The 18,075-nt window shown below is 48.7% G+C and overlaps 1 protein-coding gene across 2 annotated transcripts in view; it reads left to right on the forward strand.

Moving 5' to 3' along the window:
• The first annotated feature begins 14,611 nt into the window (after positions 1-14,611).
• Positions 14,612-18,075, forward strand: part of LOC146334081 (pyroglutamyl-peptidase 1-like) — a 36,265-nt gene continuing 32,801 nt past the window's right edge. For both annotated transcript variants that reach the window (XM_084825400.1, XM_084825401.1), the window contains exon 1: positions 14,612-14,796. In XM_084825400.1, coding sequence (XP_084681526.1) covers positions 14,763-14,796 — 34 coding nt within the window. In that variant the 5' untranslated portion in view covers positions 14,612-14,762. The remainder of the gene's footprint in view (positions 14,797-18,075) is intronic.

An 18,075-nucleotide genomic window follows, 5' to 3' on the forward strand; every position in this document is an offset into this window, starting at 1 on the left:
TGTTTGCAAACAATAAAATCGAGTTGGACCCAGCCTGAAGTTGACTCTCCTCTTTGGGGCAAATTGGACTAGCCTCCAGGGGGCGAAACTAGCATTTTGTGCAACATTACGGTGCAGCCAAAGAGTTTGTCCTGAACTTCCAGCCAAATCTTGGCCTCGAGGCAAGCTGGGCTGGCATCTTCAGGAAGAAGCCCGGTAGCCCCATCTAGTGAGCAGCAGGCAACCAGCAACCAAGCAAGCAAGCAAGGCCAGATGGACGGCAGCAAAGTTGGGCTTGTTTACAAGGCCGAACATCAGAGGTTATGACCACCCTGGGTTACACAATCCAAGCAGTTCCAGGTTGCAACAGGAGGGCGCTTTGGGCTACTTTTCCAGCACAGCTTCCTTTCAGAAGTACGCTTGCTGCAGTCTTGTTGTGTCAACACTGGAAAGCACCCACAGTGCCCAAGAAGGATGGGCAGCCCTTACCCTAGATGTACAAATGACTTCTCGGAGGTTGATGTTCATCCAGTTGTCACAGCTCACCAGGTGACCATTGTGAGTTTCACCATTTTTGAGCTCCACCAGCTGGAAAGACAAGACAGACATTTCTCATGAAGGAATCAGTGGCTAGATAGCTAGTCCAGTAACACCTTGGAAGAGAAGGATGGAGGCCTAGCCCTCAAAGAGCAGGGCATTTGCTTTCCTCTTCCCTCCTTGTTCCTTTTTCCTTTTGTGTTGTGGCTATTAGATTGTGAGCCTGCCTTACCTTTTAATATCTGTACAGTGCTTAGAAATGTTGAGGCACTTTTTGGACTAGCCTTCCCCTGAGAAGCTAGTTTTCTGTGTGCAGGGAATTTTTATTTTTTGGAATGGGGGAGCCTTCCCTCATGTGAGCCCCCACCTACAGCATGAAATGGTACAGCACTGACACAGGGTGCTGTTTTCTGAGGACCAGGCCTGACTCAATGGCATTTCAGTGATCGAGAGAGACAGATATAAACATACACAGTGATGTCTGGTGCCCAAAACAAGGCCTGCCACTTCAGTTATGTTGACCACATAACAACATTTGCTACCACAATGTAAAGCAGGGACTATGCACCTGGTCCTCTTTCAGTCTGAGGGGGCTGCATTCCAGTGGTGTGTGGAGCCGAAGGCATAAGAAGAGCCCTGCTGGATCAGACCAAGGGTCCATCTAGTCCAGCATCCTGTTCACTCAAATGGGCCAAAAATACCATTTTGGCTTCAAGCTCCTACTGCCAATAGCTCAGCCTTAGGAGAGGCATTTCAACTTTTTAGAACAGGGGAAAGACTGCACAGAAGCCAGGAGACTATCAAAGGATGGGTCTGAGCTTCAACACCCCAATGTAAATACAGAATTTTAATTCTCTGGAAGCCTCGTTCTTTATGCTGTCGCACGAGAGCGAGCATGAGAGGCAGGGCCTTCTCAGTACTTCCCCATCTATGTCTGTCACGCTCCCTCTCTGCCCTTCTTTTCATTGTAAGCTGAAAACTTTTCTTTTTAGAAAGGCTTTTGATGTTTAAAGTTTGACTAATGCTGGTTTTGCATTATATTTTAAGACTACCCTAAATCGCAGGTCAGCAACCTGGTGCCCTCCAGATGTTTGGGGCTATAGCTCCCATAATTCTTGACTGTCAGTCATTATGGATGGGCCTTAGGGGAATTGTAGTCCAAAACTTCTGCAGGGCCCCAGATTGCTTATCTCTGCCCTAAATAAACTTTAAAGACAAGCAGGGCTTTAAAAAAAACTATTTGGTGTTGAAGCTCACTGGGTGACTGTGGGCCAGTCACTGACTCGCAGCCTAACTTATCTCACAGTGTTGTTGTGAGGATAAAATGGAGAGGGGCAAAGGAGGATTGTGTAGGCTGCCTTGGGTTCTTCGCAAGAGGGAAAACAGTCGGGATATAAATTCAGTTGGGTATATCTTCCCCTTTCTCCCTTGCTTTTCGCTTCCCTTCTTTCGTGAGCTACTTGTAAAGCCTCATCAGACAGCCACTTGGCTTTCTTGCATTTCTTTTTCTTTGGGATGGATTTCGTTGCTGCCTCCTGAACAATGTTACGGACCTCCGTCCATAGTTCCTCAGGCACTCTGTCTATCAGGTCTAATCTCTGAAATCTATTCCTCACCTCCACTGTATATTCATCAGGGATATGATTTAGGTCATACCTGAACGGTTTAGTGGTTTTCCCGACGTTCTTCAATTTAAGCCGAAATTTTGCAAGAAGCAGCTCATGATCTGAGCCACAGTCAGCTCCAGGTCTTGTTTTTACTGACTGTATGGAGCTTCTCCATCTTTGGCTGCAAAGGACATAATCAATCTGATTTCGATATTGACCATCTGGTGACGTCCATGTGTAGAGTCGCCTCTTGTGCTGTTGGAAAAGAGTGTTTGCTATGATCAGCGTGTTCTCTTGGCAAAACTCGATTAGCTTTTGTCCTGCTTCATTGTGTACACCAAGGCCATGCCTGCCTGTTATCCCGGTGATTTCTTGACTTCCTACTTTAGCATTCCAATCCCCTATGATGAAGAGGACATCTTTTTTTGGTGTTAGTTCTAGAAGGTGTTGTAGGTCTTCATAGAACCGATCAACCTCAGCTTCTTCGGCCTCAGTGGTTGGGGCACAGACTTGAATTACTGTGATGTTGAATGGTTTGCCTTGGATTCGTACTGAGATCATTCTGTCGTTTTTAAGATTGTACCCCAGTACTGCTTTTCCCACCCTTTTGTTGACTATGAGTCTCCATTTCTTCTAAGGGATTCTTGCCCACAATAGTAGATATGATGGTCACCTGAATTAAATTCGCCCATGCCTGTCCATTTTAGTTCGCTGATTCCCAAGATGTCGATGTTCAATCTTGCCATCTCATGTTTGACCACCTCCAGCTTACCTTGATTCATTGATCTGACATTCCAGGTTCCGAAACAATATTGTTCTTTACAGCATTGGATTTTCTTTTCACCACCGGACACATCCACAGCTGAGTGTCCTTTCGGGTTTGGCCCAGCCGCTTCACTCTTTCTGGCGCTACTTGGAAATACCCTCTGCTCTTCCCCAGTAGCATATTGGACACCTTCCGACCTGAGGGGCTCATCTTCCGGCGTCATCTCTTTTAGCCTTGTGATACGTTCCATGGGGTTTTCTTGGCAAGAATACTGGAGTGGGTTGCCATTTCCTTCTCCAGTGGACCACATTTTGTCAGAACTCTCTGCCATGACCTGTCCGTCTTGGGTGGCCCTGCACGGCATAGCTTATGGCTTCACTGAGTTACGCAAGCCCCTTCGCCACAACAAGGCAGTGATCCATGAAGGGGAATATAACAATACAACCAGAATAAAACCTAGCAGCAATGCAGAGATTTAAAATATGGATTTAAAACACCAGAGCTAAAAGATTAGGAAGCTAAAATACTAGAATGCTGAGAGAATAAAATGGTCTTCACCTGGTGCTGGAAGGAGTACAACATAGGTGCCAGGCAAACATCTCTAGGGAGCTCATTCCACAGCTGGGGTGCCACAGCAGAAAAGGCCCTCCTCCTGGTAGCCACCCCCTTCACTTCCTTTGGCAGGGGCTCCTGGAGAAGGACCACTCATGTGGGCAGGGAGGGGATTAGGGAGGCCGGCTTTGGAGGAATCTTTGGATCCCAGTTGAAGGCTGTATATCTCACAAGGTTGTATAATCTTAGAAGGGGGTGTGACTGTGAGGGGCGTGGCTGTGACTTTCTGGAAGGGACCCTGCACTCCTGAATTTGCCACTACACTACTGCCTGTGTAGTAAAAATGTAACCTAAAAGCCATTGTATGTGTCTTAAGCAGCACATACTACTGTAAGAGCTGCGCATGCCTGGAATGAGCAGACAGTAACCCTAAGATAAGGTTGCTAAGCAAACCGCTGGCAACCAATCAAAAGTAACACGCTGGCTGAGGAATGCAAGCTAAGTGATAAAACTGTAGCGCGGAGGTCGCCCAGGGTCGACTCTGCTTTGAGCGTGAGCTCCTTTGTCGAACTGTTTGCAAACAATAAAATCGAGTTGGACCCAGCCTGAAGTTGACTCTCCTCTTTGGGGCAAATTGGACTAGCCTCCAGGGGGCGAAACTAGCATTTTGTGCAACAAACTGGCGAGCAGTCAGGAGTCCCTTGGACCACCCTGGGGTCAAACGACAGAACCGGCAAAGGTGCCTGTGGGGCGCGCCGGACCGCCTTTGAGGTCTGCCACGGCACCAGAGAACGGGGGTCGGGACACCCAGGAGGTTAAAGGCGTGGACTCCATTGATTGAGTCAACCAGGCTGAACGGGTCTGAAGAGACGGCACTAGGGTGCTGGGCAGAGTAAGTACTTGATTTCCCTTCTGTCTTTCTGTTTGAGTTGCCTTCGCAACTAGTTTTCTCCAGGGGGCGAAACTAGCATTTTGTGCAACACCTGCGACTATCCCATAAGAACGTGCCCTAAATAAATATATTTGAAAACTCAGAGCAGTGGTTAGCGGCCTCCATTTCAGCACTGATCCAGTGGAAACCCATGAACTGGAGCATCAAAAGCTCCCAGACAATTCCCTGGCACCAGCTTGGAATATTTTGGTGTGCGCATATGTACTGGGAACCTACTGGAAGGTGAATTGTGCCTCGAGGAGTTAGGTGTGACCTGTCACAGCCTCCCTTCATGCCTTTACTCCCACGGGAAAAAGCTTGGACACGGCAGCTCCTAGAAGCTGCCAAGCTATAGGGCTGCTTGCTATGAGCAGCCATGGCAATATCCCTTTCAGCAGAGACTGCTAGGACTGGGTGGTGATGCTGTATTTCCCACACGTGTAGGCAATTGGCACAGGTGGGATGGACTAAGCCTACAGGACAGCCTGCTGAAAGGCCCTGCTAATGGACTACAAAAGACAGCTGGAGAAACAGGAAGGGAGGTGGTCAGCAGAGGCCTGGTGTGAGAGTCCATCACCAAAAGTTGCTGATCTCACTGCTGCCTTGCTCCTTCTTGCCTCTGGGATTCCAGACCACTGAAGCCAGAGAGGTGCTGTGACTACAACCTCGAAAGAGACCCAGTCCGCCAAGGGAAAGAAGGTATCATGCCTTTGCCCAGGGGACACACCATAATTTGGGACCAGTTGAGTGAATTGCTGGTGTTCACATATGCCATGGATAGAACCTAGTGGGTCTATTTTGTAATATTTATGTTGGCCAATAAAGCCTTAGGACAGCTGCCTGCCTTGATCTGCCTTATGTTGGGTAAAATCAAGAACCAAATCACTCTGGCAATACAGCATAGAACTGGTTTCCCCAACCTGGTGCCCCCCAGACATGATGGGCTGCCACACAACTGCAGGGTGCCAGGTTGTGGAAACTGATAGAGAAAAGAACAAACTGAGGGGCAGAGTAAAGGCAAAGAGCAGGGGGTTCCATCTTCCCAGCTCCCCAAGATTTGTTACCTCGGAGCACAAAGCCACAAAAGGTGTTGGGAAGACAAAGATGTGGCAGGCATTTTTGAGGCTGGGCCTTGCAGAAATTTGGGAGAAGGGGGAAATAGGTTCACTCACATGAACCTCCCCCTGCTTGCCAATTTTGGTGTTCCAGAGATCTAGCCCCAGTACTCACCGTAGGGTGGTTCTGTGCTGTCTTCAGCAAGGACAGAGGAAGCTGTAAGGGGAGGGGGGAATAGAAGAGATCGAGAAACACGTCAGATGTGCGTAAAGACGCCTGAGAGAGTCCCACCCAAATGATCACTTTCAATAGATACAAATAAAAGAAAGCTTCCACAGCCAAAGCAATGCTCACTGTTAGCGTGCTTCCTCCAGCGTGGGACAGGAGCCAGTGTCACTGTTGCCAGGATCCCACCTGAAACCCCAGCAAGTCTCAACTCAATGCCCACTACTCGAAGGTGGAAAGCTACCAGCACCTGGCCCCCAGCCCCATGCTCATAAAGCAAGCGCCCTGCTGAATCAGACCAAGGGCCCGTCAAGCCCAGCACCCCTGTTTCCCATCATTGCTGTGCTTTTAGAATTAGGTCTTGTTTTAGAATTTGCTATAAACTGCTTTACTTAGTGGCTTAGTGGTTAAGATGCTGAACTGCAGACTGGAAGGTCGGCAGGTCAGCAGTTCGAGACCCAAGTGCTGCGTGACGGAGTGAGCTCCCGTCTTCAGTCCCAGCTTCTGCCAACCTAGCAGTTCGAAAGCAAGAAATTGCAAGTCGATAAATAGGTACCGCCTCGGCGGGAAAGGCAACCGCGTTCCATGCACCTCGGTGTTCAGTCATGCCGGCCACATGACCACGGAAGCGTCTTCGGACAGCGCTGGCTCTTCGGCTTAGAAATGGGGATGAGCACCACACCCTAGAGTCGGACACGACTGGTTGGGGACACCTTTTATAAACTGCTTTGGGGGGTTTTAGAATGGGAAGTGGCATATAAATAGGCTGAAATAAGTAATGGTGGCCCATGAGATGGCTCCAAAGGGAGAGGGAAGGCAAGGTATTGTGGTACCCAAGTGGCTGGCATGCAGGAGTACCTCTGAATTTGAAGACTCTTCATGGGCAGGTAGCCACCAGCAGGCTGATGCTCATAATGCCAAACTTATTACCCGGGAGGCCACAGCACCTGAAACTCCAGCCGGGCCTCAATATATTGTGCTGGCTTCTGGAAGCATCCTTCCACCTCCTCCCTTTGTAAGCAGAGAGCCTGAGGAAGAACTCTGTGCAACCCAGAAGCTTGCACTTTGCATAACAAACCTTAGTCCCAATGATTAAAAAAGGGGGTTCTCTGAATATCCCTTCTTGCATTTTGTTTTTAATCATTCCAGTAGCCTCATCCCTCAAACGATGGGTTTCCCTGACCTGGTGCCCCCCAAACGTGTGGGAGTGCAACTTCTCTCACCCCTTTTCACCCATCCTCTGTACCAGCCTCAAACGTCACCCGTCTTCTCCACCCATGAGGACTAGAAACTCCTTTTTGGTTCTAAATGAAATGATGCTCACTGGGGATGATGGGAGCTGGAGTCCATTGACCCTGCTGGCTGGGGACGATGGAAACTGCAGTCCAGCACATCTGGAAGGTCACCAGAGTGGGGGAGGCAGCTCCAGTTGCTCTCTTGCCTAGGCGTGCGCCCCACCGGGCTCAACTGGGCTTACTTCCTAGCGAAGGGGCCGCCCTGTCCATGCCTCACTATTTTCCCATCCAGGCGCTGCTAGGGTAACATCGCCTTCCGCTTCTGCCCGCAGGAGGCGCTCGCTGCAGCCAATCAGCACCCACCCCAGCGCGCCCAATGGGAAGGGGCCGTAAACCAGAACACGGGTGGGGGCGCCACCATAAACGCCCGCGCAGGGAGAGGCCCTTTACCCATCGTGCCTTGCGGGGAAACAGCATCCCTGGCCCACAATGCAGCGCGGCAGAGGGCCCAGTTGACTCAGGCCAAGCTGGGGAAGAATTAGCCGCCTCCTCGTGGCTGCCTTATTTTCCCCTGAGCTGGGCCGGGCCTTTGATCCCCCAGCAAAATCTGGGATGCCTTTTAAAATAACAATGAGCAAAATTAAAATGTATTAATTTAAATTATTTAAAATTATTTAAAATAAAATAAACACAATTTCACGTAATTCTTAGTGTATGGAAAATAAATAATATGGTAGACTCCAACCTGGCCATAGGTCCATGAGGAACCAACCAGGAGCAAGCCCTCCGATGATGTCAGTGACCGGGCAGGTTGGTAAGGGAGAAGGCGCTCTCTTGAGTATCCTGGTCCCAAGTTGTTTAGGGTTTCCTACCCTAGTACTAATACCTTAAACCTGGGCCTGTAGCGAATAGGCAGCCAGTGCAGTTCCCTCAGCAAAGGAGTTGCATGCTGGAAAGGGGCAACTCCCGGCAACAGCGGAGCTGCTGCATTCTGCACTCACTCCAGCTTCCGGAGCAGCCTCGAGGGCAGCCCCACAGAGAGTGCATTGCAGTAATCCAGCCTTGAGGTTACCAGCACCTGGACCACCATGGCCAAGCTCTCCCTATCCAGGAGAGGCCGTAGCTGGCGAGCCAGCCGAAACTGGTAAAAAGTATACTCAGTACATTTGTGAGTATGGTGAGTACTTTAAAAGAGAAAAGGGTAACTTAGGGTAGATATTTTTCCCTCTCTCTTAAATGATCTCTACATTTCTCCCTTTAGCAATAAACACCCAGTTCTGCTCTACTCATCAGAATAACCTGAATAAACAAAGCTGTTGCGCTCATGCTCTGCTTGTGGGTTCCTGCTTGACAGCTGGTTGGTCACTGTGGCTTTCTTCACATGGAGCTTTTATCCTGCCATTGAGATGGCTCCTTCACGGATGTTTGCAGGCTCTTTACATGACGCCATGAACCTCCAGGGCATCTCCTGCACCAAATGCCCTTTGTCCCGTTTTTAAATAGATCGCAGATAATGAGTTGTCAAATTACCCCGTTGTGCCCCACCCGAGTTCCCTCTGTGAAAAGAGGAAAAGCGGCAAGGAGAGGAGTGAGATCAATGAAAGAAAATGGAAGATTCAGGCCCCATCTACATGGCACTGCTTTCACCCCTCACCCCGTTGCAACTGCACAGCATTTCAGCTTAGAATTAGCTTCTGCTGGATACACTCACGATTTACTGTGCACTTCGCTAATAGACTCCGCCATGCTCTTTTTTGCCATTATACTTTAATGTGTAGCTGTGTAGCTCTGTGAGTGTGGGGGTGTGACACTGCAGTGTCTGTTTTGTATTTTAGGGGTTTCCTCTTCCTTCCCTCTCCTCCTTTCCTTTTGTGTCATGTCTTTTTAGATTGTAAGCCTGCAGTCCGGGACTGCCTATTTTACCGATTGCATGTAAGCCACTCGAGGCACCTTTTGGGCTGAGGATAAAAATACTTCAAATAAATAAATAAATACATAAATCAGTTTAGACACTCTGAGGTTCCCAGGCTGCATCTACACAAGCCTTTTACTCCAGGGTGGCTGCAAGTTGAGGTCCCTCGGGACAGATGACATAGTCGCCACTTCGCAGCCATCCGTGGTTTTCTCCTGGAAACTGCAGATTTGCGAGGAGGCATTTTGCGGCGGTGTTTTTCATTTACTGCGGGTTTCCACGCGGTTGCGAGCCATCTGCCCCTTCCCCAAACAGACTTCGCATTTTGCGGTGGACGTGTTGTAGGCGTGCGTAGTGTGCGCATTGCTCTGTGATGCCCCTTCACTCCCCCTGTTCCTTTTGCAGCTGTGCAGTTACCAAGGCATGGAGAGGCGTTTTCATTTCTTTACTCACGCTTCTGCACATTTTTGCAGCTTCGTATCTTTGCAGCGGTTGTTTTGGACTCAGTTCCCAAAGGCCGGGGGGGTCTTGGGGGAGGACCAACTTTGCTCCGGCCACCATTTTGGAGTGATAAGTAGGCACGTACCGCTCACGTGAACCATTGAGAGAGTCTCAGGCTGGGGAACTGACAAACAGATGGCGTGGAAATGAAGAGACACAGAACATGCACTTTTTACCTAAGGAGGGACAGAAAGATGCAACAGAACCCCTAAAATACAAAACAGACACTGACGTAGTGCACCCCCACACTCATGGGACTGCACAGCTGCGCATCAAAGTATAATGGCAAAAAAAGGGCACAGTGGAGTCTGTTAGGGGAGAGCGCAATAAATCATGAGTGTATGCCACCAGAACCAGAAAAGGTGCAGGGAATGCTTATCAGATTTGCAAATGTCACAAAATTGGGCAGGATAGCTAATACTTTGGAAGACAGAAACAAAATTCAAAGTGATTTTGATAGAATGGAGTGCTGGGCAGAAAACAACAGAATGACATTTAATAGGGATCAATGCCAAGTTCTGCACCTAAGGAAAAAGAAACCAAATGCACAGTTACAAGGTGGGGAATCCTTGGCTCGACAATACTACAAGCGAGAAGGATCTCGGAATTGTGGTAGATCGCAAGCTGAATATGAGCCAACAATGTGATGTGGCCACCAAAAAGGAAAATGCTATTTGGGGCTGCATTAATAGAAGCATAGCTTCCAAATCATGGGAAGTCCTAGTTACCCTCTACCCAGCACTGGTTTGGCCTCATCTGGAGTACTGTGCCCAGTTCTGGGCACCACACTTTAAAAAGGATGCAGGCAAATTGGAGAGGAGGAGGGCAACGAAGATGATCGGGGAGTGGAAACAAAGCCCTATGAAGAGAGACTGAAAGAACTGGGCATGTTTGGCCTTGAGAAGAGAAGACTGAAGGGAGATAGGATAGCACTCTTCAAGGACTTGAAAGGTTGTCACAGAGAGGAAGGCCAGGATCTCTTCTCGATCATCCCAGAGTGCAGGACACGGAATCATGGGCTCAAGTGATAGGAAGCCAGTTTCTGGCTGAACATCAGGAAAAACGTCCTGACTGTTAGAGCAATATGACAATGGAACCCATGAGCTAGGGGGGTGGGGGGCTCCCCCACACTGGAGGCATTCAAGATGAGGATGGATGGCCACCTGTCAGGGATGCTCTGACTTGGATTCCTGCATTGAGCAGGGGGTTGGACTCGATGACCTTGTAGGCCTCTCCCAACCTCACTGTTCTATTATTGTAACCTAACTCGAAGCTGCAATGCTGCACAGTTGCGACAGGGTGGGGAATGGAAGTGGTGCCATGTAGATGGGGCCCTGGAAAAAGGGGCCGGCTTGCTCAGCTGTGTCTGGCCGTCATTTCCATTTCAACCTTTGCTCATGCTATTAGTAGCAAGAAGGTGAGTTTTTTGTTTAGGTTTTTTTTTTTTTTTTTAACAAAGATGACTCAGGCCTAGTTATGGCTAGTCAGAAGTATGCAACTTTTGTTCTGTGTGCCATACCACCTGCTGGGTTTCATCTGCCCGGCTGACTCAGCTGCTGCAGCTAAGACAGAACACAGGCAGTGGCGGTCAGCTTTGGTTCCCAGCGCTCTGACTCATGCGCAAAATGGAGCAGAATGCCACAGCTCTCCGAATTTGGCTTGGGAATCGCTGAAGCTCAGTGGTAGAGAACCTCCTTGGCATGGCAAAGTTCTCAGGTTCAGTTGCTGGCATCTCCAAGTAAGGCTGGGAAAGACCTTTGTCTGAAACCCCAGAGAGCTGCTGCCAATCAGAGCAGAAGATACTGATGCATCAGATATTCCTGTTTCAAACAGCCCTTTATTCAGAACCATGAGGACTGGAACCTTACTTCCTTGGGGAAGGCTGCCTTACCGCGTCGTTGTAACGATTGCTGATCGAAGTGCTGCATTTGGGAAACTTGAAATGCGCATCTAAGCATGTATATGCATACATGCTTAGATCCCCTTAATCCACAGATCTTTCTAGCTAGCACATACTAAAACTCTCTGGATTGGAGGGGAGTTTTCGCGACAAGGGGACCCTGTCTTCCAATCCTCCGCATGTTGACTCCAGAGTAGACCTTGCTCATTTGAATGGGGCTCTTACCCCCATGTAAGTAGGAATGCAGCCTGAGGATACCTCTTAAGCACCAATCCACCAAAGTGTTAATCCTATTGAAACCTCATTTTCTGTGGGGTGGGAGGGATGGGATGGAGAAGACATCATTTTTACTCAGTGTGGTGGCCCAGTGCCCTACTTTACAGAGGATGTTCCTCTGTTTGAAGGGCTGCCCAGGTTAAAGAGGAAGAGCCATGTCTCAACGGGAGAGCAGTGCTGCCGCCTTGGAGACACACATCCACCATTGGTATCTGGACAGCAGATTGACTAGGCACACCAGTCACCTGGTCATGTTCTTCCCGCTATGGTGAGATGTATTGTTTGGTTTCTACGTCATTTCTGTGAAGACTTTCTAAAATTGCTTGTGTATAGCCGAATTAGCACATGCAGATTTTATGCACATCTCTCTCTTTTGGTGATTTCCGTTTTTAAAGTTGATATTTAAGGAGCTACTGTACTGCTGAGCCTGGGGCCTGCCACGAACTTTCTGCCTCACTACCTCACCGGGTTGTTGTGAATATAACACAGGGACCCTCCCTTACAGGAAAGGCAGGACGCAGTAGTAGCTGTAGCAGTAATACTTACTGTGGAGCAATGCATTTAACACAGCATCGCAGCACCCACAATGTGGAATGGTCTTCTCTCTGGGATGAGACATGTGTGAACACTTTATTTTTATGCACCTGTTGAAGGCATGTCTGTTTATGCCTCCCCTGTGTAGTTCAGCCTACCAACTTGTGAATCAGTAGATAGGATGTATTCTATGTAGTGCTTTATATTTTTTTTATGATTTGGGTCTGTAGATGTAAGCCGTTTAGAAATACTTGCAAATAATAAATTATACTAATCATATCATATCATCCCATTTCTATGGGTAGGAATACCGCACAACCTATGCCACAGGTGAGGAGTGTACGGCATTCCAGATGGTGATGGGAGTTGGAGTCTAACAAAAACTCCAACTCCCATCACCTCAGCCAATGTGCCCAATGGTCAGCCTTCCCAACATAGTACCCTCCAGGTGTTTTGGACTACAGCTCCCAGCATTCCTCACAACTGGCTGGGGGCTGATGGGAGCTGGAGTCCAACAACATCTGGTTGGGGGAAGTAAACTACGACTCCCAGAGGTCCTTGGGGTTGAGGGCCATGACAGGGAGGGAGACGCAGCTCAATCCATCCCAAAGAAAAAGAAATGCAAGAAAGCAAAGTGGCTGTCTGATGAGGCTTTAGAAGTAGCTGAGGAAAGAAGGGAAGCGAAAAGCGAGGGAGAAAGGGGAAGATATATCCAACTGAATGCAGATTTCCAGAGAATAGCAAGGAGAGACAAGAAGGCCTTCTTAAACGAACAATGCAAAGAAATCGAGGAAAACAACGGAATGGGAAAGACTAGAGAACTCTTCAAGAAAATCGCAGATCTCAAGGGAATGTTTTGTGCAAAGACGGGTATGATAAAGGACAAAGAAGGCAGGGACCTAACAGTAGCAGATGAGATTAAGAAGAGGTGGAAAGAATACACAGAAGAACTATCCAGGAAAGATCTGAATGTCCCTGACAGCCATGATAGCGTGGTCACTGAACTTGAGCCGGACATCCTAGAGAGTGAAGTCAAGTGGGCCTTAGGAAGCATTACTAACAACAAAGCTAGCGGAGATGACAGTATTCCAGCTGAGCTCTTTAAGATCCTAAAAGATGATGCTGTTGAAGTGCTGCACTCAATATGCCAACAAATTTGGAACACTCAACAGTGGCCACAAGACAGGAAAAGGTCAGTTTACATTCCAATTCCAAAGAAGGGCAATGCCAAAGAGTGTTCAAACTACCGTACAATTGCGCTCAAGCTAGGCTTCAGCAGTATGCGAACTGAGAACTACCGGAAGTACAAGCTGGGTTTCGAAGAGGCAGAGGAACTAGAGATCAAATCGCCAACATTCGCTGCATCATGGAGAAAGCAAGAGAATTCCAGAAAAACGTCTATTTCTGCTTCATTGACTACACTAAAGCCTTTGATTGTGTGGATCACAACAAACTGTGGCAAATTCTGAAAGAGATGGGAGTACCAGACCACCTTACCTGTCTCCTGAGAAACCTGTACGAGCATCAAGAAGCACCAGTAAGAACCAGACATGGAACAACCGAGTGGTTCAAAATTGGGAAAGGAGTACGACAAGGCTGCATATTGTCACCCTGCTTATTTAACTTATATGCAGAGTACATCATGAGAAATGCCGGGTTGGATGAATCAGAGGTCGGAATTAAGATTGCCGGGAGAATTATCAACAACCTCAGATACGCAGACTATACCACCCTAATGGCCGAAAGCGAAGAGGATCTAAAGAGCCTCTTGTTGAGGGTGAAAGTGGAGAGTGCAAAAGCTGGTTTGAAACTCAACATTAAAAAAACTAAGATCATGGCATCTGGCCCCATCACTTCCTGGCATATGGAAGGGGAAGAAATGGAAGCAGTGACAGATTTTATTTTCTTGGGCTCCAAGATCACCGCAGGCGGTGACTGTAGCCATGAAATAAAAAGACGCTTGCTCCTGGGGAGGAAAGCTATGGCAAACCTAGGCAGCATAGTAAGAAGTAGAGACATCACCTTGCCGACAAAGGTCCGTCTAATCAAAGCTATGGTTTTCCCAGTAGTAATGTATGGCTGTGAGAGCTGGACTATAAGGAAGGCTGAGCGCCGAAGAATTGATGCTTTCGAAGTGTGGTGCTGGAGAAGACTCTTACGCGTCCCCTGGACTGCAAGGAGGTCCAATCAGTCCATCCTAAAGGAAATCAACCCTGACTGCTCATTGGAAGGAGAGATAATGAAGCTGAAGCTCCAATATTTTGGCCACCTAATGCGAAGAGAAAACTCCCTGGAAAAGACCCTGATGCTGGGAAAGACTGAAGGCAAAAGGAGAAGGGGACGGCAGAGGATGAGATGGCTGGATAGCATCCCCGATGCAATGAATATGAACTTGAGCACGCTCCGGGAGAGAGCGGAGGACAGGAAGGCCTGGCGTGCTCTGGTCCGTGGGGTCACGAAGAGTCGGACACACGACTGAACAACAACTCTGTGGTAGCGGAGGAGCGTGTGGGAGAGGGAGCCCTTAGAGGGGGCGTTGCGCCGCTCTAGCCCTCCGGGCTCCCTTTCTGTGGCTCATCCCTCCCGCTCCCAAAGCGGGCGGGGCTGGGGCGCAGTCACGGGGTCTCCCTCGGCCCGCCTAGTGGGCGGTGCTGGGGCCCTGAGGGGGCGTGCGTGCTGCTCGCTCCCTCGCTCAGTCAGTTGCTTCAAGTTGGTCGGGCAGGAGGGAGGCGAGGTTGGGGAAGTAGCGCCATGGAGAAGACTCGGCGGTCCGTGGTGGTGACGGGTAAGGGCGGAGGAGGAGGAGAGGAAGGCCATGGGGGGGGCGCAGAGTGGGGAGGATTTAAGGGCGGAACCTCGTCTCTTCTCAAAACTCTCCCCCGGGTCCGGCACCCCCCCTAGCAATAGTTCCCCCCTCCTTTTGGTCCTCCCGTCCAAAATAAAGCGCTCGCTCGTCATTTTTTTATTTTTTGTTGTTGTTCAGTCATTCAGTCGTGTCCGACTCTTCGTGACCCCATGGACCATAGCACGCCATTAGGGTGGTATCGTCTGCATATCGGAGGTTGTTGATAATTCTCCCAGCAATCTTAATTCCGACCTCTGATTCATCCAACCCGGCGTTTCTCATGATGTGCTCTGCATATAAGTTAAATAAGCAGGGTGACAATATGCAGCCTTGTCGTACTCCTTTCCCAATTTGGAACCACTCGGATGTTCCATGTCTGGTTCTTCCTGTTGCTTCTTGACCCTCGTACAGGTTTCTCAGGAGACAGGTAAGGTGGTCTGGTACTCCCATCTCTTTCAGAATTTGCCACAGTTTGCTGTGATCCACACAATCAAAGGCTTTAGCGTAGTCAGTGAAGCAGAAATAGACATTTTTCTGGAATTCTCTTGCTTTCTCCATGATGCAGCGAATGTTGGCGATTTGATCTCTAGTTCCTCTGCCTCTTCGAAACCCAGCTTGTACTTCCGGTAGTTCTCGGTTCGCATACTGCTGAAGCCTAGCTTGTAGGATTTTATTTTTTAGTTATGAGCATAAAAAGGTCAGATAGCCCCTCCCACCGATAATATCCTCCTATTCCACCCATAAAACTTTCAGTTGATGAATACTAGTTAACGCCCCCATCAATTCGTCCTTTAACACCCCCCCTTCGAACCTTTCCACTTTTGAGTATGTTCCGCTACCCAGTTTTCCCCTCCACATATACACCTATCTCTTCTTCATTATTTTAATGAATAGGAACTAAGTGTTCATTAGCCCCACCCAGCAGAGTCCTGCTTGTACGCTGCACTCTGTTTGACCCACCTCTACGTTCTGATAACTTCCCATTCCTTAATGTGCTCCACCCATGAGTTGTTTCCCAGAATATTCCTCCCACACACACCTTTCTTTCCTTCTCTTTTAATTTGTCTTGCCTTTGCTCATTTGCCTTGTTCTCGTTATCACTTTATTATTTATTGACTGTACTAACGGCCCAGTAACCTGTTCCAGCCAGTGGATGGCCCCTCTGTCTGGTTTGCCCTGAATAACCGCCCCACCCTTCATGCTTTTTCTTAATCCTTGTTTTGTTTCCTACTAGAACTTCTTGGAAGAGTTTATGGGAAAGTGGAGTGTGTCTTCTGTGTGTGTGTGGGGGGGGCAGTGGCGCTTCATCAAAGTTACCCTGGGTGGGTTTAAACTACTGTGCATATCGTGTGGATGTGTGTGAGAGAGTCTTTTGGTGAGGGGTGTGGTTGGTGGTAGCTCTTGTGTAAAGTTACTTGTAAGTGGGTGACGTCAAAGGTGTGTGCTTGCCACCATTTTAGCATGGTGCTGTTGATGTCAGTAGCACATCAGGGTGTGGGTTTTTTCATTTCCAAATTCAGTTAGAGTTTGCTTTGTTTTGTAAAGGGAAGGTGACTCGTCTTCCTGGAAAAGTCCCATTGAATTTGGAGCGTGGCATCTGTGTTGGAGATGCAGGATCTCCATAGAGGGTGTGTTTTTTTGTGGGGGAGGCTTGCTTCGCCGCCGCAGCCCCCCTCCCTTAGTTTCTGCGGCCTCCTTCTGTTCTCTGTAGAAAGTCTGACAGCAGCTGGAAAACCTGAAGTCAGACAAGAGGCCCTAAAGTCACATTTCCCTCTGTTGTATGTGCTAACATTTTCAAATACCCCAAATCGGTGCGGCCCTGGGAACTGTGGCACTTGCCTTGCAAGGAAATGGTCATTGCTCTTCGACGTTTGTTCAAGTTGTGCCCGAGAGGAAGGGGTGCCGGGAAGTTGTGGGAATGAGAGGCTCTTCTCTAAAAGGCTTGCCAGGACACAGAAGGGGGCAACGGATGGCGGCGGGGGAGGGTGGGACAGGACTGTACGGGAACAATCTCTGGATTGAGGGATGGGGGACTCAGAAGCGACACCGTTCTCACCTGCCCTGCCCCATCAATGGCTGGAGCTGTAGCAGTCGAAAGCCATCCTCTGGATCTACTGGTGTTGCTTAACTGGCACCAGCAGAACGCTGTTAGCTGTTGGCAGGGGAAGAGGTGCCAGGCATGGGTGCCCTGCTGCCCAGGCTGAAACAGGAGATCTCTGCAAGCTGTGGGAGGCACCCTCTGTAATAGTTCCTGCACACCTGTGGTGTGTAGCTCCGTGACTCCTTAAACACATCTGTGTACTTGTTAACAACCAAGTATTCTGAAGGTAAGTTCATCCTCTTTGGACCAACATTGCTGGCATGGGCCCATGCGTAGGAGGCGCACCAAGTATGACATGTAACGTGCGCTTGTGCGCATAACTGCTCTCAGTGTCAAGCTAATCCCATAAAAATCAGGCAGCTGGGAGCAGCTGGCTTCCTGCTAATTAGCCTTGGAGGCTGCTGGTGAGAGAGCGCCCAGAAAGACTCCAAAATGCTCTATTGAATTCTTATCTGATGGCAACAGCTCTGGTCGTGCAAGAAAAAGAAGGGAGCACAAAGGACTCCGCTGCTTTATTCCACCACCACCACCACCACCACCCTTTCTTGGGTGTCTCAGCTATATAGCAGCACCTGTAGGATTTAATCTCCTGAAATTCTGCCCTGGGAATTATTCATCGCTTTTACAGACTGTCTTTTTTTGTTTTAAGTGAAGGCAAAGACTTGTGAAATGTCCTTTAGGTGAAAAAGAAATTAAAATCTTGGATCTGTTGGAACAAATACCCCTGGTTTATACATCTCTGGTTGCCTGTGGTGAAGCAACAAGTGGTGAAGCTCAGAAAGCTTGACAAAGTGGGTTGTATTTTTCTTCTAGCCAACAGAGGATGACAAGAAATACCTGTGGACAAGCTAGCAAAAGATTTGCCACTTTTGTGGACTTATTTACAGGGCTGAAGTTCTGTGTTGATGCCATTTGTCCTGCAGGCCTATGTTCATTTTGTCTCTTCACCCATGTCTAAATGTTTCTTGCTTTTACCTGGAAGTTCCAGTCTTGGAAATCTGTACTCTTCCTACCAGCTGGCATCCCTTTTCGCTAAAGGTGGCAAAATCCAGATAAACGCCTCTTGCAAGTATGCAGGCTGGTTTTCCTTAAATATGGTTAGGCACAAAGGAGCTTAG

This window comes from Heloderma suspectum, chromosome W (assembly GCF_057233095.1).
Source record: "Heloderma suspectum isolate Gila_16-S chromosome W, 16-S_ref, whole genome shotgun sequence".
Classification (NCBI taxonomy): domain Eukaryota; kingdom Metazoa; phylum Chordata; class Lepidosauria; order Squamata; family Helodermatidae; genus Heloderma; species Heloderma suspectum.